The sequence below is a fragment of the Aedes aegypti genome, chromosome 2 (genome assembly GCF_002204515.2).
Source record: "Aedes aegypti strain LVP_AGWG chromosome 2, AaegL5.0 Primary Assembly, whole genome shotgun sequence".
In the NCBI taxonomy this organism is placed as follows: Eukaryota; Metazoa; Arthropoda; class Insecta; order Diptera; family Culicidae; genus Aedes; species Aedes aegypti.
Window position 1 is genome coordinate 463,532,857 of NC_035108.1, and position 25,969 is coordinate 463,558,825.

At 37.8% G+C, this 25,969-nt stretch overlaps 1 protein-coding gene across 1 annotated transcript in view; it reads right to left on the reverse strand.

Moving 5' to 3' along the window:
* LOC5568187 (zinc finger protein 420) overlaps positions 1-25,969 on the reverse strand; it is a 204,869-nt gene that overhangs the window by 21,233 nt on the left and 157,667 nt on the right. Inside the window, exon 4 of the mRNA XM_021848223.1 lies at positions 47-907. Coding sequence (XP_021703915.1) covers positions 47-907 — 861 coding nt within the window. The remainder of the gene's footprint in view (positions 1-46; positions 908-25,969) is intronic.

Sequence of the window (25,969 nt, forward strand, 5' to 3'; positions counted from 1 at the left end):
GTACAAATTAATATTAGGGGTTCGGTGGGTGCAAGGGCATATTTACTATTGGAACAATAGCTTCATCTTCTGACATCGATGAGTAGTCTTCGTCCTCGTATTGGTCGTATTGATGCAAGCTAGTTACATTTGATTCACTACTGACTTTGGCATTCTGGAGGTAAGATCCTCCCGTCGCTACGGCGGCTGCCATCTGCTGCAGCTCTACATTTCCCAAGACAAAGTAGGTCTTCCCGGGAAGCGCGACTTGCTGGGTGTCCAGCATCGGAGTCGATTCCTCCGTTAATAATTCACTAATACATTCGCTATCCGATCCGAACGGTTCAATACTGCTGAGGTCATGTTCCATTGGACTATCTACGACGGAAGCCTTACTACTACCGGTACCACTACTGTTGCTACCGTAGCTATTGGCTTCCGCCAGGGCAGGCCGTCCAACCTGCCCATAAAGCGTTGTTTCCGTCCCCACTCCCTCTCCCCCCACCACCGTCGTCGTCGTCGTCGTCGTTGATTGCACATAGTTTCGATTGCAGATATCACATTTGCTCCTCGCTTCCAGCCCGTTGATGCTGGACTCCGTTCTGGACGTCCCGTACTCTCGTCGACATTGCTCACACCGGTACACCTGAATGTCCGTACTGCCGCAGCGATGTCGATTGAAGCTCCCCTGGCTGGCGAATCCTTCTCCACAGAACTCGCACTGGAACACGTGGTCGCCCCCAACTCCTCCACCAGCGGAACTTACTCCGGCCGAGCCACTCAAACTGATCCGATTTGCCTGGAGGTACTCGCAGAATTCACACTTGCACGTCTGCTGCTGCTGTTGAGGCTGGGGCGTCATAGCAGGGGCCGCCACCTGTTTTACATAATCGCTGCCGGTCGCGGTCGGTGTCGTCGCCGTGGACTTCTGAAACAAATTGGGAGAAGAAAAAAAAACGTGATAAACACTTTTTTAATTTAATTTGCTTCAATCTGTTCGCGGCTTCGCGAACACAGCATGAATGTCGACAGTCGTCGTCAGCATCGTTTTGGAGGGATTTTTTTGGCCGTTTGGCTTCTGGCTCAATGAATCGGAGCCCTTGGGATGAGATGGGCACTATAGAGTGAAAGAGCGTTTCCCCACGAAAAAAAAACTGTGAAAAGTGAGTTTGTTTAACAAATAAACGTGGTTTGGGAGGTTTGGTACGGATCGGTCTCGTGGATGCAAGGCTTATTGAGAAATGGGGAAAGGGTGTGAAAAAAATGGACATCGGATGGAAGCAACAGTTTCCCAGTCGTCGATGAAGAAAAAAGTGTGAATGGAATTTTTATCGTTTACGCTTGAGAGGGAATTTGAGGAAGATTATCTTTGAAACAAATTTAACTTTTTACGCTTTTTCACAGTAGAGTCAATGACGAAATTTTTCTGAAGAGCAATATTCGCTTTTAGTCACATAATAATAGTAATCAAATTTTGAAATGGTTCGTGTGGAACAAAACTTTGATAATATCCATAGATCTTTCATCTCTTATGGCAATCAATCGAATTGGACCAACCACTTTCAATTTGTTTGAAGATAGAACTAACTCAAGTAAAAAGTGAATTTTATTTAAAAAACAGTGAAATCCGAATCTGGTTGAAAATTGAGTACAGTCAACTCTTCCTGTCACGGTTTGAGAAGACTTTTGAGTTAGAGAAGTATCAAAATTCAGAACACATTTTTTGAAGTTTTTGTTTATTTGAGAAATTTCATTCGAATACACGTTAAAATAATTCAACACATTGAAACTTTTAAGAAATATTGAGGTTGGAGAGTAAACTTGTATAGGAAACTGAAATAGATAACATAGAGTTAGGGAACATCGGTAATCAACATATAGAGGGGTCAAATAAAACTCTATTGAAGGGATTGACATTCTATAGAGCTAGGGGAAAAAGTGATTTACAGAATATCGAGTAATCAGTTGACTAACTGTATTGTTCTTGGCCGTTGGGTTTTTTGATGAGTTTTGGGAGTCCACCAAAGAAATTATCAGTGCGCAATATATCATGAGAGGAAACTGCTAAAAAAAGTATTACAACTTAAAAGATTCGAGCCAAATAACTGCCAAGTTAAGCATAAACATAAGCATTGATGACCGCACAATTCGTAGTTGCTACTTCGTGATTGACCGAAATAATCAAAATTGTACGGAGAATAAACAGATGCAGCTTAGGAGTACCATACCATCTTCAATGTAGAATTTCGAAAATAAAAACATAGTAATGTCAATAACAGCGCGGGCCACGTCCTCATGGTCATCTGAGAAGGAAAGAAATTTTAGTGTGACGTCCATTGTTACTAGAGACCGAGATCACCTCTGCATCTCCATGGTATTCACAGGAAGGAGTTTTGTTAGGAGTTATCTCAGCGGAGTTATACTCCGGCGACATAAGGCGAACCCGCTTGCTTGGGTTTCACCAAGCGCACGCGAAAACAAAACAAAATTCTTAAATCTCACCAAGCACACTCTTAAGCCAAAGATCTGCCATGCATTATCATAAAACACATTTGTCAAGGTTTTTTTTTTTTTGAGAATGTATCAAAGAATTTGATAAGATCCCCTAGGGCAGTGATTCCCAAAATGGGCGAATTCGCCCCCCTGGGGGCGATTTTCAGGTCCAGGGGGGCGAAAATTTGTAAAACTGAATTTGGGGGGCGAAAATGCTAGAAAGGGGGCGAAAGTTGAATCTATTGAAAAACAAAAATAGATTCAAAGTTTACAAGAAACATTCATATTTCAATGATAGCATATACATCTGAGGAAGAATTTATTTGAACCTTACCATTTCATCGGTTCTTTACTCTAAACGCGCTCGTTTTTGAATTATGATAGAAAAAAATGGCGAATTTGATTGTCATTTAGATCTAAATGGTTTTTGCTAAAAATAATATTGAATGGCATTTTGAAAGCAGAAACTTTTGGCGATGTATGAAATTTATTTCTAAGTAAAAGGAAAAGTTTGGCGACTTTTTGTTAGGAAATGTTAGAACAAGGACGATTAAGTTTCAATTGTTTCTCACACATTCGTTAATTTACTCATTTTGATATTTTGTTGACACGCATACTTATCAGTATTCATAGTACAAATTATTTTATAAATAAATTTATGTGACTTTGGTGGACAAAAATTGGGTTCCAATAAAAAAAAAAAAAAACTTAAAACTTAAACTTAAAAATAGGCCTGAGTGAAATTAAATTGCATGGATCAAAGCTTTAAAAAAATCTAAATTGAACGTTATATTTCAGTGAATGAAGAGTTGAAGAGTTTTTTTTTAAGATTTTGTATAAAGATTGGACTGTTTCCATAACAACCGGTAATGTATTATCCAAAATTTCGTAAATTTATTTCAACGAAGACAAAAGCAGAATGTGAGTCGAAATTTTTTGGATGGCGGTACATTAGCCAGGATAATAGATTTTTTAATAATGCATATGATAAATATTAGATATTATAGATATTAACTTTTTTAATGATATACAAGTAGAAGAAACTCTTTTTGAGGCTATTACACCCTTTAAATTTGACCAAATTTCGGTATACTTATGATGAGATATTGATCAATACTTCAACGTTAGATTAACGCTTAATACAAATGTTTAAATTTCATGCCAGGGGGGCGATTTCAAAAAATATTGGTGTCAAGGGGGCGAAAGTCAAAAAAGTTTGGGAAACACTGCCCTAGGGCCTAGGTGTTCTCTGGAAGATTTTTGTCCGCTCTTTAAGGATTTTTTTTGAATATCCATGTTGGAAATATCACAAAGCGTGGGTTCGATTTCCGCTCCAGATGGTGGAAACTTTTCGTCAAACGAAAGTGTTTCGTGTTGTCCGTTACCTGACGATAGTGATCGTTCAGTCTGTGCAGCCATTGACTGAAGACGATTTAAATTGTCTTTTATAAGTAATTCCTTCATTAGATATTTCTAGTGTTCTAGCGAAAAGCCTATTGAAAAATATAGGGTTTCCCTTAATTTGTTTAAGATGCATTCTTTTGCATATATATTTTTTATTCTTATTTTTCATTGATTCTTCTTAGGGCTTTATACGGATATTTTACAAATTCTGGTTTCTTAATTTTTAAAAAAAAATTCACCAAACTAAATTTCATGTTATGAATCTGAACAAACTACTGAGATTATCAAAGAATTCCTACAAGAATTATTCTGATTTTTTTTGAAGCATTCGATTCGGAATTGCTCTAGGAACCCCTTTAGGGTTTTCCTAAGAAGTTCCTCTAGGGATTCTTCAAAAATTGTTCTTCGAAACTATATAAATACCTTTTGAGTTTATTCAACAATAGTTGGTAAAGATCCAACAATTGTAATTTGTTTTATTATTTTTAGATATTTCCCTTATTATTTTACAAGATTTTTTTCCTGGAATTGATTAGAAATTACTCTAGGTATTGCATTAAAAATTGTAGCAATTTATGCAAAAAATTATCAAGCCAGTTCTATGGGATACCTTTTGATTTTTTACAAGAATATTATCTATGAAATGTCTTCAGCATTTCTCTCCTCATTTCTTGAGGAATTCTCAAAAAGTTCCCCGAAAATATTAAAGAAAATACCAAATCTTCCAAGAGTTTTTCCGGAAAAATAATTTGATTTTAAATAGGAGTTACATCTCTAAAACTAGCTATTGTATTGATTGGTCTAGGAATTTATCGTTTGGTTTTCCTAGGAACAAACTAATTATTTTTCTGAGGACTTCTCCAAATATTCAAACAGGATTTTTTCCAAACATACATTAGGAATTTTAAAGACTTGTTTCAGGATATCATCTTACGCTTACTACAGAATTAAAAATAAATATATCCTTGGACTCCATAAGCTTCTGCAAGGTGTATAAGAATCAAAAATCATGGGGAAATCCATAGAGGACTAAGAAGAAGAAAATGGATATATTTTTGATGAATTATTGTGACAATTAATGTATAAATCTCTGAATTATAAAAAAAAATATCTTGAAGATATCTCATAGCATTTTCCTGTGGAATTATCTGACGAGTTATTTTTAGGAATACTTGCTAGATGCCTAGAAAAATTCGGTAGTTTTTTCAGGATGAAATGCTGATGGAATTAATCTCAGGAAATTCTTAGGGAACTATATGACATTCTAATATTCCGTTTTGATAACTGGCAAGACTGAAATTTCCGGCCAAATAGAACTCTACCAACCGAAACTTTTTCAATCTTATATTTTACAAGGCGTTGAATGGCCAACAAAAGCAAAAGGAGGGAAGATATATTTCATATAACGTTTCTCACAGAAAATTATTGAATTATCTTTCTATCAGGGGGACTTCAACCCCTGATGCAAATCCTGGCTACGTTCATGAAGGCTTTCTTGATCAACATTGAAACTTCTGCAATTTTCTACTATGTCGAAGACACTTTTACGTGTTGAAGCTCTGGGAATAGGCCAAGGATCGTCGAGAATGAGAAGGTCCGGATTGTACTAACACACATTTTGAGATTTTCGAACTAGTTGAGCACAAACATATCATATGTTCAGGCGAAAGCTTAGGCCAAGGGGATTCAATTATAAACTGTAGTTTGTCCGCTGAAGCGGCAGTCGCAGCATAGACCTGTTCCTGAGAGCACGAGGTTGGGCATTTATCTTGATTTCATTCAAAATATACGGGCAATCAATACGCCCCTGAAGTACGTCCGATAACAGTAACGCTCTTGCCGTATCTCGACGAATCGATAGTGACTCCAGATCAATCAATTGGCAACGACTTTGGTAGCCAATCAGGCGAAAAGGATCCGACCAAGGTAATCGTCGCAGCGCATATCTCAAGAACCGTCGTTGAATAGACTCGATCCTTAAGACGCCGTTGTTGTAATGGGGAGTCCAAACAACCGAACAGTATTCCAGGATGGAGCGAGATAGAAAACAGTACAAAGATTTCAGACAGTAAATGTCCGTAAACTCCTTAGCTGTTCTGAAGATGAATCCAAGTACTCTGGAGGCTTTACCAACGGCGTAGTCCACATGTTGTTTGAACGATAGCTGTGCATCCAGGATCACTCCGAAATCCTTGCCTTGGCTGACACGTTTGATTTCTTCTCCTGACAATGTATAATTGTGCAATATGTGCTGCTTTTTGCGTGAAAACGAAACAACTAAGCACTTTGACGGGTTCACTTCCATCCGATTCAGATTACACCAATCCGCAAAGGCATGCAGCTCTTGGTGGAGAAAGTAACAGTCGTCGATGGAACGAATACGGAGGAACAGTTTGAGGTCATCTGCGTACGATAATCGTGGTCCTTCAATTACCAGGTTCACATCATTGAAGTAGATCAGGAAGATCAATGGTCCCAAGTGACTACCTTGCGGGATTCCCGATGCAGCAAACGGAGAGGAACAACAGTCTCCTATGTCTCCATGTATCCCAAGCCGATCAAGTTTAGCGACAGCAACGTTATGATTCAGCTTGTCGAAGGCTGCAGTCAAGTCTGTGTAAATTAAATCGGTTTGAATGCGTTTCGACATACTCTCGGTTATGTATGAAGTTAAACGTCACGAATCCATGCTGATCGACGCTAATGTAAGGTTTACAGTGAGCAAGTAACGGTTCCATCATAACGAGTTCGAATAGTTTTGCAACAGCGCAGAGCGAGGTAATACCGCGATAGTTGCCAACATCATGCTTGTTGCCGCTCTTGTGGACAGGGAACATATGTGCGAGCTTCCATGTGGATAGAAATATCCAAGGGTCAACGAAAGATGACAAACATGAAGCAGTAGTGAAATTAAGTCACGCATGTGCGTTTTGAGAAATGACGACGCACAGTTCGAATGAAACGTGTAAATTTCTGAGACATATAATGCACATAATTGGAGCGTGGAATATCATGGATATTTACATGATATGTCATGTAAACCAGCAGGATCCTGAGTGATTGCATGACATATAACACATTTTTACATGATTTCAGACTTAAATTTACATGACGTCATGTTTACATTGCATGAATGAAGTTTACATTACGTGTAATCCTCATTATTTTTAACTGTGCGGAATACCATCGGGTCCCGTCCCGTTTTCAGTTTCGAGGAGGCTCTGATGATCATATCTTTGTTAATGTCTACGCTGCTCAGGGTTTGGCCGAATTTTGGAACATTAGTGGCGGCGAGTGTGATATGTTCGTCGCTCAATATTTCATCATTGAAAACACTGGCGAATTTATCGGCGAATAGATTGCATATGTCCTGTGGTGAGGAGGCCACGTTTCCATTCAGCGACATACACGACGGCAGTCCAGCTTCACGTCGCTGTTCGTCAACATGCTTCCAAAATTGTTTGGGGCGGTACTTGAGCTTCGTTTGAATACCTCGCTGATATCGAAGAAAGCAATCTTTCGCGGCTTGTTTGTACTCGTTGTTGATCCTCGCGTAGTAGCGTTTAAGTAGCGGAGTGCGGTGTGTGGTGAATTTCTCGAGTGCAGCTCTCTTTTTTGATTTCAATCGGCGGAGCTCGCTGGTTTGCCACGGTGGACGGGAAGAATGATGTTGGACCTTTTTGGGAACATGTCTGTCTAATACGTATGAAAGAACGTTGGAGAAAGTTTGTGCTGCCTCTTCGATATCATCTGAGTCCAAGATTACGCTCTAATCAAAACCCGAGAGCAATTGAGCAATACCGCGATGATCGGCCTTACGAAAGTCGTAATAGACGAGGTGAAATGACATAATCGTGAAGCAGCTTAGAGTCGATGACTAGCAACAATGGTGGATAATGGAGGGTAAGTTTCACCAACGGAACAGGAGCCTCGCATAAAAAAGGAGCCGTGTCCTGTGCGCTCACGAAACAAAGATCTAGGCGGCGATTATTCTGATTAGTTACATGATTGATTTGAGAGAGTGTGACAGAACTATAGTTGTCCAAAAGAAAGGAAGCGTTGGAATGAATGACGGAATGACCGATATCTGGATAGAGGAAACCATTGCACAGTGATTTGTTTTGCCGATTTTGTGATCGAAATAGAATAGCGTCTAAACCGTTAGTTTTAGCGAAAAAGTTTGTTCCGGGAAGTTTCTGGATTTGTAAAAGCGCTTCTTTTGATACTAGCGGCCAGGTGATTAAATCACCTAAAAGTGAGATAAAAAATTTTTTTTTTTATCTGTTGAAGATAGACGGTCGGTGTCTTCAGCAAAGTTGTAGCACATGTTAATTCAAGACACTTTGTCGAAGACACCAAATTTCTATCTCTTACACATTACAAGATATCTCATTTTTTCTTAAAATAACCCTTTAAAATCAAAATTTGAGTACAACTTTTTTCTAACATTTTTGACATTTTTTGTGCCTTCTACAAAGTTGTTCAACTACCAAAACTACATGTTTTTGCTGAACATTGCAACTTGCTATCTCTTATGGTAAAATAGTTATTTCTAGATAATCGATTTTTATGGGGCTTTTTTGGACTAATAGCATTAGTTTGGACGCAGATTGACGCACTTGGCGATTTGTGATTTTGAAAGGGCTATTTCATGACTTTCAAATGACACCAAGAACTTTTGGCCAGAAGCGGTCTATTGATTGTTATGTTTTAACTAGTTAAACCATAAAAATGCATTTAATTGCGGTTTTACGACTTTTTTTTCTCATTTTCATTGCGTTATTTAATATGACACATGCTGCATTTGATACGTTATGGTCATATTCATTGTTTTTAATTTATTCCTTCTTCTACAGACTTCATTTAGCATGGACATGTTTTTCTTTTTTATTTTTGTTTGAGTCATAACGTTTCACCCAACTTTTGACTTTTCATAGAGCGTTACGTAATTTGTGAACGATGCCATTTGTTTGTCACGCAACTTTTATTTGTAAGTAGCTGAGCGTAACATATTTGCTCATTTCAAAATCTCGCGATACGCAACATGGTCAATAAACAATCCTTACTGCTTTCTTTTCCATGTTCCCTCCTACTTCAAGCATCGGTCTGTTTTGCCGGTAAACAAATTAAACAAACAAATAAAAATGATTAATCATTGTAATAAGGAATGGTACAACTAATTTAAAATAAAATTTATAGTTGTATTTGTTAAACTAGACATTTTGAACAGATCTCACTAAATTCACGGAGTTTTTAACAGTTATAACAGAATTCAAAAACATGCACTGAAGTTAAAGTTCTGATTCATGTGCAGTCGGCGCTCACTGGTACGGTTTTATTTTAAATCAGCAAATACTTTGTCTGCATTAGTATGAGTGAAATTTACTTTCACTATAGAAATGTCGGCACACATATTATTCACGATCAGTTTTGTTTAAATTTTGTTCATACATCATAGAAGAATTTGTATAATACGAAAACGATTTTTATTAGCTATGTCGCGTGTCGCGAGATTTCTGAAGGAACAAGGACATTACATAGTAGCAACAAAAATAAAAGTTGCGTGACAAACAAATGGCATCGTTCACAAATTACGTAACGCTCTATGGAGAGTAAAAAGTTGGGTCAAACGTTATGACCAAAACAAAAAAAATCCATGCTAAATGAAGTCTGTAGGTGAGGGAATAACTTAAAAACAATGAATATGACCATAACGTATCAAATGCAGCATGTGTCATATTAAATAACGCAATGAAAACGAGAAAAAAGTCGTAAAACCGCAATTAAATGCATTTTTATGGTTTAACTAGTTAAAACATAACAATCAATAGACCGCTTCTGGCCAAAAGTTCTTGGTGTCATTTGAAAGTCATGAAATAGCCCTTTCAAAATCACAAATCGCCAAGTGCGTCAATCTGCGTCCAAACTAATGCTATTAGTCCAAAAAAGCCCCATAAAAATCGATTATCTAGAAATAACTATTTTACCATAAGAGATAGCAAGTTGCAATGTTCAGCAAAAACATGTAATTTTGGTAGTTGAACAACTTTGTAGAAGGCACAAAAAATGTCAAAAATGTTAGAAAAAAGTTGTACTCAAATTTTGATTTTAAAGGGTTATTTTAAGAAAAAATGAGATATCTTGTAATGTGTAAGAGATAGAAATTTGGTGTCTTCGACAAAGTGTCTTGAATTAACATGTGCTACAACTTTGCTGAAGACACCGACCGTCTATCTTCAACAGATAAAAAAAAAAATTTTTATCTCACTTTTAGGTGATTTAATCACCTGGCCGCTAGTATCAAAAGAAGCGCTTTTACAAATCCAGAAACTTCCCGGAACAAACTTTTTCGCTAAAACCAACGGTTTAGACGCTATTCTATTTCGATCACAAAATCGGCAAAAAAAATCACTGTGCATTGCTTGATTTTTCCCACGAGATCCCCGGCATATTGAAGTCACCTAACACAATAACTTCGCCCTTTGCTTTGGTGGATTCCAATACGGAGTAGACCGACTGGCAATGCGTTTCGATGAGTTCGCGATCACGTATACGATCAGGAGCAATGTACAATGCACAGAGAAACCAGCTTCGATCACCGAGTTTAATCGAAGTCCAGACCTGCTCCAAGCAGACCCAAGAGGGACTTTCGACCTTTTTCGTTTTAAGTCGGCTAACTAATACGCCTCCACCTGTTGTTTTCCGGCTATTGTCAGCGTTCCTGTCGCAGCGGAAGACCTTGTAAGCGTTACCGTTAAATCCCAAATGAAGGATAGCAAAATGGAATACACGGTTTTTAACAGTAGTTTCAAAGTGGAGAAATGCTTGGTTCCTCTACTAAGATAACAGCTAATAGCCCACTCCCCTGTCATAGCTTATTTTTCCATATTCAAAAAAGGATCGTCTCGTCACAATATCTGTTCGAAACATCGGAACAACCATGTATTGCTGGGATTACTGCTAACCCTTTGGGAAATATGGAATATTGCGATCCTATGCGGAAGAGGCGTGTGTAACTGGAGTTGTCAGCAGAAACGCGAGGAACAACAGAATAACAGAAAAAATGGAATGAATACTATTGAAAAGACACGTTTATGGAGTTGCTAAAGTTTTCCAAATTTGCTAAATTTAATATTCTATATCCCATTAATGTAAGAGCGATAAGTGAAACCTAAGTTCTTATATAACTTATTAAGTTACATTTGAATTTGTTGAAATTACTGCTAAAATAATCCAGAATCGTATATTCCTACACGCAAGAAAAATGTGCGGTAAAACTACAATTTTAGGGGGTTAACTTAAGCGCTCGTACCGACAATTTTCAGCAGACCAGAAATGTACTTGATTTTACCATGTCTGTAGTCGAAATCAGATTGTTGTAAATTATTTCTGTCAAATGTACAAGTGATGTGGTAGGATGTACCGTAAACATAGTAAATTGGTCTGATATCCCATGGTAGTTTCATGAACGGGCGTAGTCAGCTAAAATAGTAATTTTTACCACAGATTTTTTTCGCTCAAAAAATTAATAACCTAAAATCACTAGTGACAAAGATTAAATCACAAGTCAATTACTAAGCAAGCTATTACAACTTCTAAATTGATTATATACTTGAAATAACCTAAAGATTGGAAAAAATACGACACTTGGTTTGAGCTGTAACTATTCTATCTCGAAAATCAATAGGGGTATTCACTTAAAGTTGCGTAAAACGTAAACTGCGTATTTAATACAATGAAACATTTCAAACGAAATATTGCTCTTGAACGCTGAAAATTGACACTTGAATATGCAATCTGGCTGTTTATTTCTGCTTGCTATTCTGTTTGTTTGCTGTTTTGTTCTCTACCACATTTGAGTAAATACAATGAAATTAATTGCATTACAATGTCCAATTTGATGTCCAATTTCAGAATTCACGGATTGACGGTGAAAAAATCTGCATAATTTGACTAGACGGGTGATGGTAGAATCTTTAAAAGAAGTCACAATAAAATAGCAGTGATATGAAGGGTTTTTTTTTTCGTGAAAATGATAATTACAAACCAGAGAGCTCATTGATGCTCGATGATTGCATTGAATACCGTTTTCCTGCTGAAAACATGCTTTGTTGAACGAGCCGCAAAGTCTATATTATCTTGTTTTCGTTTGCGCACTTTCCACCTAAAAGCAAAGGCTCTAGGTATGGTCTACAGTTCAATCGACAGTCAAATAAAAAAGAATTATTACAGACTTCCAAATTACTTAATAAGTAATTCAGTAGATATTCGTTTGTAGTTAAACTTGCCAATTTGGTATCTGAATTAAAAATTTGCTCCTGCTTCCACATAGCCTTTGCGAACAGGTCAACAGAATGCATACGACTACACCAAACGACTCAAGTTAATGAGCGAATTCCCGAAGTATTGGTTTATTCTCAAGCATTATCCATTACAGCAATAAATGTAGTACTAAACTGTGATTGCTGAATGTTTAAAATTTTAAAAGCATTTTCTCTTCTTTGCAATAACTGAAAACCAGAAAAAAGTTCGTGATTGTTTGTTGACATCAGTTGCCATCACCAAGGAGCTCAGAGGAGCTCTTGGATGTTGAAGTTCAACAATCAGAAATATTTCAGGCGTTGTCGTGAAATATTTAGGATTACCAGTTTAACACAATTTACGCTGGGATTTACGTTATTTAGTGAATACCCCTAATGAAATTTTGATTAATACTTGTTTAGAGTGTTATGTTTATGTGTGCAAAATTCCTGGTCCGTCGCACAAATGGATCGACAAAAGGCACCATTCTACATTGAAGATGTTCCAGAAGACGAAGACCATCGAAGAAGTGGCCGAAACCCGAAAATAGAATATCCAGAGAAGGCGCGGAAGATGAGGCAATACTTTAAGAATAACCCAAACCTTTCCACCCGAGACGTGGCCAGAAAGATCAATTCGTCGAAGAGGTTCGTCCAGCAGACCATGAAGCGGGCTGGGCTATGAGTTTTTAAGGTCAGGAAGGCGCCAAACCGGACTGACAAGGAAAACACGGTGGCCAAATTGCGTGCGCGGAAGCTGTACCGTGAGTGGCTGGTCAAGCCAGGCTGTCTGGGTGACGAGACATACATCAAGGTGGCCTCGAGATTTTTGTCGGTACGTCCCGCATGGAGGTTCCGAAAAAGTACCGGAAGAGAAAGATGAGCGAAGAAGTACCTGTTGTGGCAGGCAGTCTGCGAGTGCGGATGGTACAGCAAGCCGTTCGCTACAGCCGGCACCATAAGCGGGCAAATTTATCGAGAGGAATGCTTGCAGAAGCGCTTGCTGCCCTTTCTCTGCTCTCACTGTGGTCCCATGCTGTTCTGCCCAGATCTCGCTTTGTGCCATTAAGCCAAGCCTGTAATGGATTGGTACGAAGCGAAGGGCGTTAATGTGGCCCCGAAGAAGGCGAAACCGCCAAATACACCAGAATTTCGTCAGATCTATGTTTTGGGCGATAATGAAGAAAAAGTCTGTGAGCGTGAGAGGACGTGAAAAAATGTTGGCTGTTATTTTTTGTGCAGTGAAAGTTTTTAAAAAGAATTAATTTGGCCAGTATCTCTAAGTTTCTACTTTCTTTTGAGTGTGATTTGTGCTGAATGGTGTTATTGGTACAATTCAAGCTTTGTCTGCATCCTAAGCAGCGGATCTAATGGCGTTTGATTTTGATCCGGTGGCTTGGCTGGCAGTTCCACGTGATTACAATGTGCTGTGCTGGAATGCGGGTGTCCATTATATACAGCATAAGTATGTAAACTAGGCTTTATTTCTTAAAATAACATGCTGGTGATTTCAAGTAAGTATTTGTGAATATCCTTGATTGTTTAACTGTTTTGTCTTTTATTTGTACGTGATTTTATATCTCCTTTGTTACAACAATGCTGAAATAATCAGAATCAATAAAAAAAAAGAACCAGAGAGAAAAGTTATTATCTTTGCAGCTTCATCTAGAAGTAGCGAAGAAGTGCTTGAGGATTTATTCAATCATTTTTCGGTGCGTTCTTCCATTTTTCTAATTGACATTCATTGGTTTTATTAGTCGTTTTTTTTCTTTTCGTCCGCTTCAATTTGGCGTATTTTACTCGTTTTTTTTTTTTCTGGGAGATCAGTTTTTAATATTCTTTGGTTTTGTTGGCGTGGTTGGGAATAGCGATATCCATGATTTTAATATTCTTATTCAAGATTGGCCTTTGGAGCCGGCCTTCTGCTACCTGAAGGTATACTCCCCTGCCTTGTTCATGGGAGCAGCCTGGATGAGATTATTAAAACAGAAACATGAAACATGTTGCTAGTATCCAATCTACGAACTATACCGTAACTACGCTAACGTTAAGAAAGAAGAAGTTGAACAAAAGCAGAAAAACATTCTAAACCGATGAAGCTTTGAAGAAAAACTGGGAGAAATAGTTTAAGAAAGATGGGCAAATCCTCGACCAAGATCTCATGAGCAGTGTTAAGAGAAATGTATGAGCATTCAGCTTGGGGAAGGAAATTCAATAAATAAATAATGCCAAAACATAGCTAATATATAATTATTCAATCGCTGAAAATTTGATCCGATCCGATTTCCGACTTCCGATTTAAAATGAATTTTTGGTGGTAATTTTTGTATGTCTTATTTTTTCCGAGTCCAGTCTTTATTTACTTAGATTATTTCTTAAATCCTACGAACTCCACATAATGATTTTGAATAGAAGAAGATCAATGGAGATCTTTGTTTAGCTAGACTGTCGGCTTTTCGATTCCTTCAATGCCACAGTGGATGGGTACCCAGTATAGTATAACATCGTTCCTACAAGCCAGTTGTTTCAATGAATGAATAGATACACTCATACACTAGCTTTAATTTGAGCCTAACTTTTCTTAATCTCTAATTTTGATACCGAAAGGGATGTAGCAAACTTTCATACTAAGCTCTGGAATTGTACCATCAACGAATTCTAATGCTGATGTTGATCTCTATGAATGTTACTCAATCAGCTGATGCGTCAGCAGCTATACAACCTCATCATGAATGACGAAAGCTACGAGGGTTCAAATCGAGGGTTTTGGTCATTATCCAGTTACTTTTTTTTTTTCAACCAAAATAAGCAACGGCACGCCGCCACACGGGAGAGAAGTCACAGATGTATACTTTCGGCCGGTCGGCATCTGTTTAATATGACCAGTCGCGGAGGGTGCGAAATTTCCGTCTGCGAGAAACGTCCGAAGTCCTCGCATCCGCCGCCTGTCTGGGTTTGCGCTAAATTTGGTATTATGTTATTGGATCGGCGCGACGAAAACGACGGCAGTGTACTTCGCGTGTAGTGTTACTCAAGGGATACAGCGAGGGATAATGCGAAACTTTCCCCGAAAGCGAGGGTGTCAGACGAGAGCTCCCGTTAAAGGTCACGTCGCAGGTCACTAGAGCCCCACGCAGTCTGCCGGCGCAAAAGTTGGTCAAGTGTTTAAATGGGCGCACGCGGAAGAAAGTGCCGCTGCTCGTTTGGGCAATTTTCGCCTTACACCTTCTGACGTACGAAAGCGGTAGGTACAATGTACACGAAACGATGTGGATGTCAAAATTCCGTTGTTTGTTTTGGTTCCAATCGAATGCTGATGTAGGTCAAGGAAGCGGCGCAAATTAGCGAACGGAAGTGTTCTTGTTTTTGGGGGAAAGCGTAGGAAACACATTCTGCGGATGGGTGGTCCAGGATGTCAAATAATAAATGAACATGTGCTACTTTGTAGAGAAATTTTGTTTTGTACGAACTAAGGATATGTGCAAATTTTGGAATATTTTGAAAAATAGCTACTGACTACGCAGCCTGGTTCCGTGAACGTTCATGAGAACGTGACGGTAATTCACGTATTATAGAAAACGGTTTTGCGTTGGTAGAGTTTATCCAGGGTTTTTCAATTGAATTATTAAAGAAATTATTATACGTATCAAGCAAGCCTTAAAAACTTTTTTTTACCAGATATTGATATAGATTTTTTTTACCAGAGAACTATGTATCCTTGGGGGCAATAAAGAACCTCTTGCAAACCCTTTTAAAACTCTTTCTGTTGAACACTCCTAATAATCCCTGATAGTATCTGAGTTAACGCAGATTTGCTTCTCACATAGAAACAACCTGACTGGTGTGGTATCCAACACATTGTCACTAAATTTAGCCTCACCCAGAATGACCAATTTATTATTCAATTAATTGCTTCATTAAACCAATTTCAGAACCCATCGTCCGCAACAACAAACCGTCTCCTCATCCAAACGTGAACGGTTTTTTTTTTTTCAACCAAGCCTGTTGCTAAACATATTTCATCATATTTAGCTTACAGTAAATTAATACTCGCAAATCGAAACAAAAAACAACTCTCCCCAACAGGAAAATGTAAAACTATCATATTCGGTTCCCCTCCCAGCTGTTCGCAATGTTCCGTTGCACCATCAGCCCCATTATTCGCAATTCGGAATTAAATTGTTGCTAAATTTTCCAAAAACCCACACCGTCAGTGTGTCGTCCGTCGTTTGCTTTTTCGGCAGCAGGATTTCCTTTGGCACCATTCTCACATGTTTCGCGGTGGCGAACCGTCCATTCAATCGTCGTCAGAGTCGTCGTTTTTCGACAACTGTTGCACATTGGCGTCCAATATTCGTATGGGAAGGCTACAGAACGTTACGTGGTGCGGTGGGAATGACACACTTCCTTGCCTTCACGAGAAAGGCGAACGGTTCCGAGCTCAAGCTTGAGCCAATTTCGTTTGGGTTTGGGGCAGCCCTCACACTCAAATTGTGGCGTTGCTTCCGAAATGCATCTCGTTCTCAGTCAGTCATTAGGTCAAACGGGTTCTGGCGTTGTTTGCAAAATGTTTGAGCTGTTGTTGTTTTTGTGAAATTATTGAACCGCAAACAAACCGCGAGATAGTAGTCGAAAAGAAAGCTTTTAATCGCATTTAGTTTTGTTCACTGCGAAAAAAATAACATTTTTGCGAGTCTCAAGGTTTAAATTTTGTGTCTCTAGGTAAATTTGGATTGCTGAATCTGATGCCGTTCTCAGAAATGTTCCAGCTCGTCATAATGTTGTGCTACAGGTCGCCATAATTGTATAAAACACTGGTTTTATTGGTGTCCACAAGAAATTTTAAGTATGATTTATCCAACTTTCTAGTAATCTTATCCACCTTGTATGGAAGATAGAACTTCAACTTTCATTATAGTTTGGATGAAGTTGTACAATAAAATTTAAATTAAGTCGACATGCTTGCACAAAATTCATCAAGTCTCTCATATGGAAAAAGTATATTACTTTTCCTTTTCATCAACAAATAACTTTTGAGCAACAAAATGATTATGATTTTTGTTTGAGAAGTATCGTTTGACACATGAAGTATGAATTCTATGACAATGTACGCAATTTATTTGCTTGAATTGTCGGTAAATTTGCAAGCAAATTGACTAAAATCGTAGCTGTGGTAAAAATCTTTTGTTTTTAATAGTTTGTATGCTGCCCATAAAGGCATAACTGTCCCATATGGAAAAGGTAGACATTGAGAAATCTGCGCTCAAAGTTTAAAGTTTGTCTTCTCATACATATGTTCATAATTTTCTAGTACATTTATACATGCCATATTAAATAATATTAATAAATTATTAATAAATATTAAATAAACCGCACACATTACTCATTTTGTTTCCAATGATTAGCAAAAAATATAAACTTGAACACAATTCACGTTTTGCGGTTGCTATTTGGGTTGAAAGTTCACATAGAGACTGTTATGCCTTTATTTTTCAATATGGGACCAACTTCATATTTTTCAACAGCATTTTAGAACAAAGTATATTTATTTTTATATGCATAGTGAGGTATATATAAAACATGGATGTTGCAATGAAAAAAGGTGTTGGTTCGAAAATCTATATGGGACAGTTATGCTTTTATGGGCAGTATGTGAGTGTGTAATTTGTAATTGTAATTGATGTTTTATTGTTCACTCTGTTTTAAGCCATTCAATTAGACTTGAAGTCAGTTGAAATAAAAAAAAATAAACAAATAAACAAATGTTTTTGAGAACGGCAATGGATTCAACGGAATTTTTGTGCTTGAACAAAAAAAGTGTTCCGCAGTGTTGCATTTGGAATCATCCTGGCTGTAACTCGGCCATAGGGCCGATGTCTAGTAAGTGTCTAATATGTGGCAATCACCGTTCTTACGATTTCTTAGTGCTATCAATGAACCGCTGAAATTTAATGAGTTAATTCACTACAGACAAAACTTCAGGTTCTTTGTAGTTCGTCTTTCTAATTTCAGCCAATTCAGACTACTAGAAGCTGAGATAGATCCCTAATTTGTATGGAAAAGCAGCATATAGTTACTGACAGTTGTTACTGACTGCATTGCATAAAACCGAAGCGAAAAAACGTTTACCAGTAAGAGTATTGCTATAGTAACGAAACACAATATAATTTCTAATCCTTAGATGTAAGTGATTTTGAACTGATAAGGAAGAATCTAGTACCGTAATCCGGGGGCAAATTGATCACTGGGGTGAATTTGATCGGGTCGTTACCAAATAGCATTTCCTTTCAAGGATGCTTAATACTTCGTTTCCATCACAAACATTCCATATTTTCTAGTTTATAGATGTCTAATGATGGTTTTAAACTATTTCATTTTTTATTAAGGTCAGTTTTGCATAGAAATATTCACAGTTCTTGAAGGTGTTAGCAATACTGTTGGAAATATCGGCACTAAACAATCTGCTGGTGCTAAGGCTGCATGTAAACTTTGAGTGTTTAAATTGTTGTGTTAACTTCAGTGTGAACTGCTGAAATCATTTTTGAAATCGTTTAGCATTACAAGAATAGTTTTTTTTGCTCATAAAACCGTTTTTGTTGAATAAACTGCTTGTTTCAAGGGAAATTGCATACATTTAGGCGTATTATGCAGATTTACAAAGTTTAATTTTGCAATAAAATGATGACATACACGAGTTGTAAGAATTATGACACCATTTTCAGATTCAGGAGACCCAAATTTAGTAGATAGGGAAATTTTACTTTCTAAAATATGCTTTATTATATAGTGATCAATTTCAATGTGTCATTTTCAATTTTTACATTAAAACTAATTTTATGAAATGTTAAATTTTATTTCACAAAAAATCGATAACATAAATTGATAGAGATCAATGAAGTACTGATTTTACCGAAATAAATTTAGCAATTTTTGAATTCCGAAGAAAATCATGACAAAAAATTGTGAAAAAGTGATCAATTTGCCCCCCGGATTACGGTATTATGTAGGATTATGCTTTTTTTCCCCTAAAATCATTTCCCTTTCATCCGTTTCGCCGAACGACCCTCTTCCCCGATACCATTTCCCCGAATGACTCGTTTCCCCGAAAAATGCTGCAGTTCAAGAAAGAGCAAAAATTGTCTTCAGTGGCAGGGGGTGAACAAGAAAAAACGAGACTCGACTTCTAGTACACGGCACTGCCCAAACAACCAGAATGTACATATAACCAAATCACGTTTTGCGTTATGCGATGCTTATATGTGCAAAGTTTCACTTATAAGATGTTGCGAAAGGGCCTTATACGTACAAAAGTGGAAGCGATATACGTGCATAATTTATATGATGAAACATAACATGCAATGCGAGTGTGTAGATTTTCTTGCAAATTAATCTGTACTCTTATGCGACTTAATTTATGATAACAAAGATCATTTGACAGCTGCTACGGATTGGTCCGACTTACTTTGAACAAGTATACGGGATGAAATGGAATGTACATATAGCGTTTATGCGAAGAAACCCATCGATCAAACGATTGCATCCACCATGTAGTGCGGGAGTGATGCAGTTTGTACAAATAAACGACTTTGTTCGTATACTGTTATGTGACTTCTGGTTGTCTGGGTGAAGACGGCCTTACAGTTGAGGTCGAAATGCGCGTATCTGTCAAAGGATACAAACTCTAATGGAATTAAATAGTATGGCCCGGACAGACCGTTGTTATGAAAAGAAAAAAAAGTCCATCAAATCTGAGCAAAGGGCTCGATTCCTTAGGTCATTCTGCACCAATGAATCCATTTTTAAAAAATCCCTAGGAAGAATCTCGAGAAATCTTCTGACTTAAAATATCCATATAATCCTTATAAACATTTTGCAATAGCACTGAAAAAACTCTCAAAAGTTGGCCAAACTGTTCTCAACTAGAATAAAATTGTTACCGTTGTTATGATTAGAAAAAAATATAACTGACATAGTGGCTATCTTTTTTTTCATAGCTAAAACAAAGAATCTGGGAATAACTACCCGAGGAGGAACAAGTAACTCCCCAATGACTTATGGTATGCATAAGTAGGGGGATTAGGGGCATAATGAACATACGGGGCGAAATGGACACCCTCTCAATATCTGATAATACACATATTTCATCAAAAGTTCATTCACTGCATGACATCTGTAATGCATTTGAAATGCTTGGTGGTAAAACATTTTATTTTTTGCTTCAATTGTTCTTTAAAATTTGACTTAAAATTTTTCTCAGTTTCAAATTGGCATATAAGAAAGACCGTGGAAGAATCTAATTTTTGAGCAAAGTAACGAACCCAGAAAGGTTCTTTTTAGCTATTATGATTGAGGGAGAGTCCTTTTGCATATCGGAATGATTGACAGTAATTGAATATGTTGGAATAACTAAATTTCATACAGGTGTTCATTTCGCCCCGATACCTTTTTACCAGCCTTGTTTTCGACCCAATTTTCTATCTCGCTTTTCTGACATATGATATGATTTTTATCACTATGAATGAATGTGGCACGTCGTACTAACATCAAACTTGAAAACTAGCCGGGGGTAAATTAAAAACATTGCCATTTAAGGGTCTTAAAACGAACATTTGCTTAACGTGTCCATTATGCCCCTAATTCCCCTATCATACCAAAATTAGGTATTGTTGAGTTGTCAATACCTCAAATTGGTATTATAATGGTATTGGAAAACATCTTTGAAACAATTAAAAATACTTCAAGGGGGCAAATGCCCCGGCCCCCCCGATGAATGGAGCCCCCCGAGGAATCAAAATTAGGAACAAAAAACATTTTGATATAAGAGAAAGAACTACTAATTGAACTTAAACACTTAAGGAAAACAATAAAATACTAAAATCACTAGTAAGGCGAGCAAATACCTTTAATACCTGTGTGCATTTGAAACGCAAATATCAAATACGAGAAGAACAAAAGCGGTAAGATTTTTTTACAGGGAAGGAGAAGTCAAGGATTGCTTTTCTTTGCTTGCTTGGCGATGAATTTGATAATGGTTGTTAACTGAGAGAGACTCGCGAAGAGGAAAAATCTCAACGTCATATGCAGTCCAGATTTCGCTGTCACGAAACGTCAAAAGTAGCCCGTCGTTTTTATGGCTGAAAAAGTGAAAAGTATTGTATTCAAAATAAACTTTTATTAAAGCCCTCAGTCAGCGGAGCAGTTTTCTCCAAAGATACTGATAAATGTAAACACAAGACTTATTATTTCTAATGTCTGCCACGTTTGCTGGCATGGAATTTTACTTAAAAGGCCGTTTATGCTTCGGTGTGATGCAAACGCAATAGTTTTTTGCTGAGATGTTCATGTGAGAGTTTGAACGGCATGCGCATCATTGATGAAAACACTGAGTGGATTAAGAAAAAACTCAGCAGAAAAAGAAGACCGTCTCCGCGAGTTTCGTCTCAGGTTGTAAAGTGTCCTTTGATTATTTAAGGGGGCAGGATCCGTCATTGATTTCGGAATTTTCAAAAGCAGTTTTTTCGTTCAAAATCAACAAAATTTACAGGAAAATGTGTTCACTGTATTCTATTCTCCAACTAAAACACAGTGAACACATTTTCATCGAATAAGTTTTAGTTTTGTAGAGAAAAACTGCTTTTGAAGTTTCAGTGATGACGATGATTACGATGACAGAGCGTTGAACGTTAATGTTGCCGCATTTGGAACCCATTTGAAAAGGATTCACACATCAAGCCCAAACAGCAATATTGTACATCTAGCACTAAATTTCATTCATGTGATGATAATGTGCCGCACTGCGTGCGACAATGCAATTCCACAAAGCATAAACATTCACTAGTGCTTTGAGAAAATAACATCAAAATATGCATTTAGGATTGTTCATCTGCTCCTCCTAGAGGACGTGAAAGTGTCAACAATTTTGTCAGTTTTTGACACCCTCCTCTTCCGTGAGAAGATATTTTGTACAAAAATTTGTCTGACATGTAAGAAACAACTTCCTCTCCCCTCAGCATGACTTTCCCCTCCACATAACTTCTTACGTATTTAATGAGCGGCTTCTAATTACAAAAAGAATTTTTGATCATTGTAAGAAATGTACGCCCTAGTTTGAAATTCACGTGCTTGAGTAAAATGTTTTTGAAGTGTAGAGCAAGCAAACTAAAGGGTTCAGCACCGCCGTCCGTCACATTCGTTCTTGATTATGTCCTCTATGAAAAGCACCAAACAAAGCACATTGTGCTTTACTCTAGGAGTTTCAAAGAGTAGAGCTGGAGCTATATTTTGTCTCTCACACAGTTGCGGCAATACTCGCACCTTCTTTTCTGTCACTCAACAAAAGCAGGAGACGCACGCAACAGTCGGGTGCAGCACATGCATATTTTGCACCGCTCCGAGTTTTCTGCCGTTCTCTGCCTATCATTAGTACATATTATTAGCAAATTTTCATTTGGATTTCAATTAAGCTTACCAGCAATTATAATTTTAATTTTTGTGTTACTTATACTATTGTTGGATAATTCACAATTTCAAGGTTATATCTGAGAAGGACAAATTGGTTTAGATTGTACTTAATTTTGTATTAATTAAACCTTACCCTACAAATATTTCAAAAACTGATTGAAAACTAATTCAATATAATTTCAATTAGGCAGGGCAATACAATATTTTTAATAGGAATTAATCTGTTTTCATGTGCACATCACTTCTCTTGCTTCAAGGTTCTCACAATCGATACGGCATTCGTTGCTAGCATCTGATAGATGCAACTTTTTCTTTCGGCATTCGCACTAAATGACCAGCTCACTGAAGTTTGCCTGTTTTATTCGCTCAATAGTTTTCGCTCCTGTTTTCAAGTAAATTTACCTCGAGAGCCGGTGATAAGCGTTTTATACAAGGCAAATTGACAATGATGTTTCGTTGCGGTATGCTTGCTTCCATCGTTGCTCTCTTTGCATTTTTATTGAAAACTTATTTAGTTTTCGAAGCACTTTTCAGTGCTGTACGATAAAGGATCGCGAGGTTTTTCAGCGAAGTTGTTAACGAAATAATGGATGTATGAAAGGCCTTTCTGACGCCTTTATCAGTCAACAGTGTAGAAATGTGGTTTCCCTTTGCAAGTTGCGGGTCCCTAAGCTGGTTACGTAATACGGAAAAGGAGATATTCGCAACCAGAACACGTTTTTATACATCACGGGAAACATTATTATCATACGTCACAAGTGTTATATGGCTCTTCAACAAATTCATCTACATCTCCATCAAGCATTGCTTCAGCACCATCACATCTAAACCTGCCTCCTTCTCTACATGCAACCATATACGTTTGGGTAGAGTAAATGGCATTACAAGCTTATCCTAGTTGTCCATCTTTAACCCCTCTACCGGCAGCTTCATTTTTTACCACTAAAAAAATATTCAAATCGCGATAACTTTTTTGTTCCTCGATAGGTATTTTTGAACCACTTTTTCACAATATCTCAAAACACTCTTCTAATTTGAGAATTCATTTCAATATTACTCATTGGTGATCTAGTTTTGAAGATATTCCGATGTTCCTTGGGGGACCGACATCCTCCATACAAAATGGCTATAGCGACCATTTTGATTGATGGTCAATTTATCAAAAAAATAGAATGTGCACTATACAATGCCAGGTAATAAGGGGCAACTCTGAAAAAAATCATACAAATCGCTTCAATATTGTTGGAGAAATCTGAAAATAACGATATGAGGTTTTTAAGAGTTTTCAAGATCATTATTTGTCCAGCGTGGTACCAGAAACATAAATGTTCATTACTCAAAAACGGCTGCACCAAATTGCTTCTTTTTTTCACAACATACTCGCAATTGTGTATCATTCGAAGGGGTGAATATCCGAGTACGATTAAAATTCTGTAGCCTAAAATATTTACGTGGGTTATGGCTACGCGTCGGTCCCCCAAGGAATTTTGGATTATCTCCGGATCCACATGACCAATTATGAATATCGAAGTATATTCTGAAACTAGAAGAGTTTTTTGAGAGCTTGTGAAAAAATGGTACAAAAATTTCAAGAGTCAAGAAACAAAAATCGCGATTTGAATATTTTTTACCGGTAAAAAATGAAGCTGCCGGTAGAGGGGTTAAAATAGTGAAATCCTGCTTTACTGCACTGCGATAGAGCTACCATTGTAAATTGAAATTAGGGATACATCCCATAAAATTTTGTAAGTATGCCTTGACAAACAGTGACCATTCCAAAAATCCCATCCATCGCGAGAACTAGACATTAATGTGGCACAAAATTCAGATTTTTGCTCCAGTCCACTTTTTGGATTCCATTTTGGATTAATTTAGCGCCAGCTGTTCGAAGTTTACATTGGGGTTTAGTGAGCGGGAGCGTGATAATAGATAATCGTAAAATTCTTAGTTGCTATTCCGTGATTGACCAGAAAAATCAAAGTTTCACAGAGATATAATGAAGACGGAATCACAAATCGACCACGTTCGTCCGATGGGTGGCACTTCTCCGATATAACCGACGTCAGAACCTATCGGGGCGCTAACATTGACGTCATCAACAATGTACAGTATCGACGCCCGCCTCGGTATAATCTAGCGCGACTGGCCCAACCGAACGTTGCCGCCGCATACGCGCTGCATCTCAAGATAGCTTAACATACCCCGAACAGGCTTCGTGCCGAGAGCCGAAATGTGTAGGGATAAGGACGGAAGCATCTTGACGGACGGACGTGAGGTGATTGAAAGGTGGAAGCAGCACTACGATGAACACCTGAATGGCACGGAGAACACAGGCGCAGAGGGTCACGATAGTGGAGGAAGCGACTACATACTCACGGCGGATGAAGGAAACCAATATGTTCCCACATTGAGTGAAGTTAGGGATGCCATCAACTAGCTGAAGAACAACAAGGCAGCTGATAAGGATGGTATTGGAGCTGAACTCATCAAAGTGGGCCTGGAGAGGTTGACCGCCTGTCTGCACCACTGTCTGATGAGTTCGTCTACCTCGGAACCTTGTTAACGGCTGTTAACAACGTTAAGCTAAGTATGCTGTTTCGCTCAAGAAAAGTAAAGAAATTTCTTGACTGAAAGGGTCAAGAAATTTCCTACAGAGAGCCCCCTTTGAAGTGACATTTCTTCTCAACTGCGTACTGCGATCAGAAAAAAGTGATTTTCTCGACCATTTCTTGGGAGAAATTTTCCACGCATCGAGATAGGCGATTCCTTTTCTTGTCAGTAGCAAATCGGCCTTTAGTCGTGAAATATGAAGACGCATCATCAGTGGAAGTCGCGCCTACTATGAGCTCCAGAAAAGCTCCGATAGAGAAAGATTCACCATCTCACCAAATACACGTACAAAACGCTAATAAGGCCAGTGGTTCTCGGTGGTAATCAGTTGCGAGTCAATTACCGCAAGAAAGTTTGAGGTAAATTAACTTGCTGCCCAGTGTATTGAAAAAGCAAATATGCGGCTATGATAGTATGTTCATCAAGCCGTGTTTCAACAGAAACACCCAAAGTTTCAAAAACTTTGTTTTCAAATGATGAATAAAAGTTCTCGATTACTATGTCAAATCGACGTAAGTAATTTCAATACGATTTTGAGTAAATTTTTTTTAAAAGATTTACAATCTGTATTCTAAAAGTGTTTTAAAAACATTCCCTCTTTAATATTTTTAGCCGTGTGCATTGCCTAAATATTGCAAGCAATCAGCTCGCGTTAGAATATTAGGTAGTTTCAATTGCTAACCACAAAAATTGTATTACAAAATGGTATGATAGAATTACGA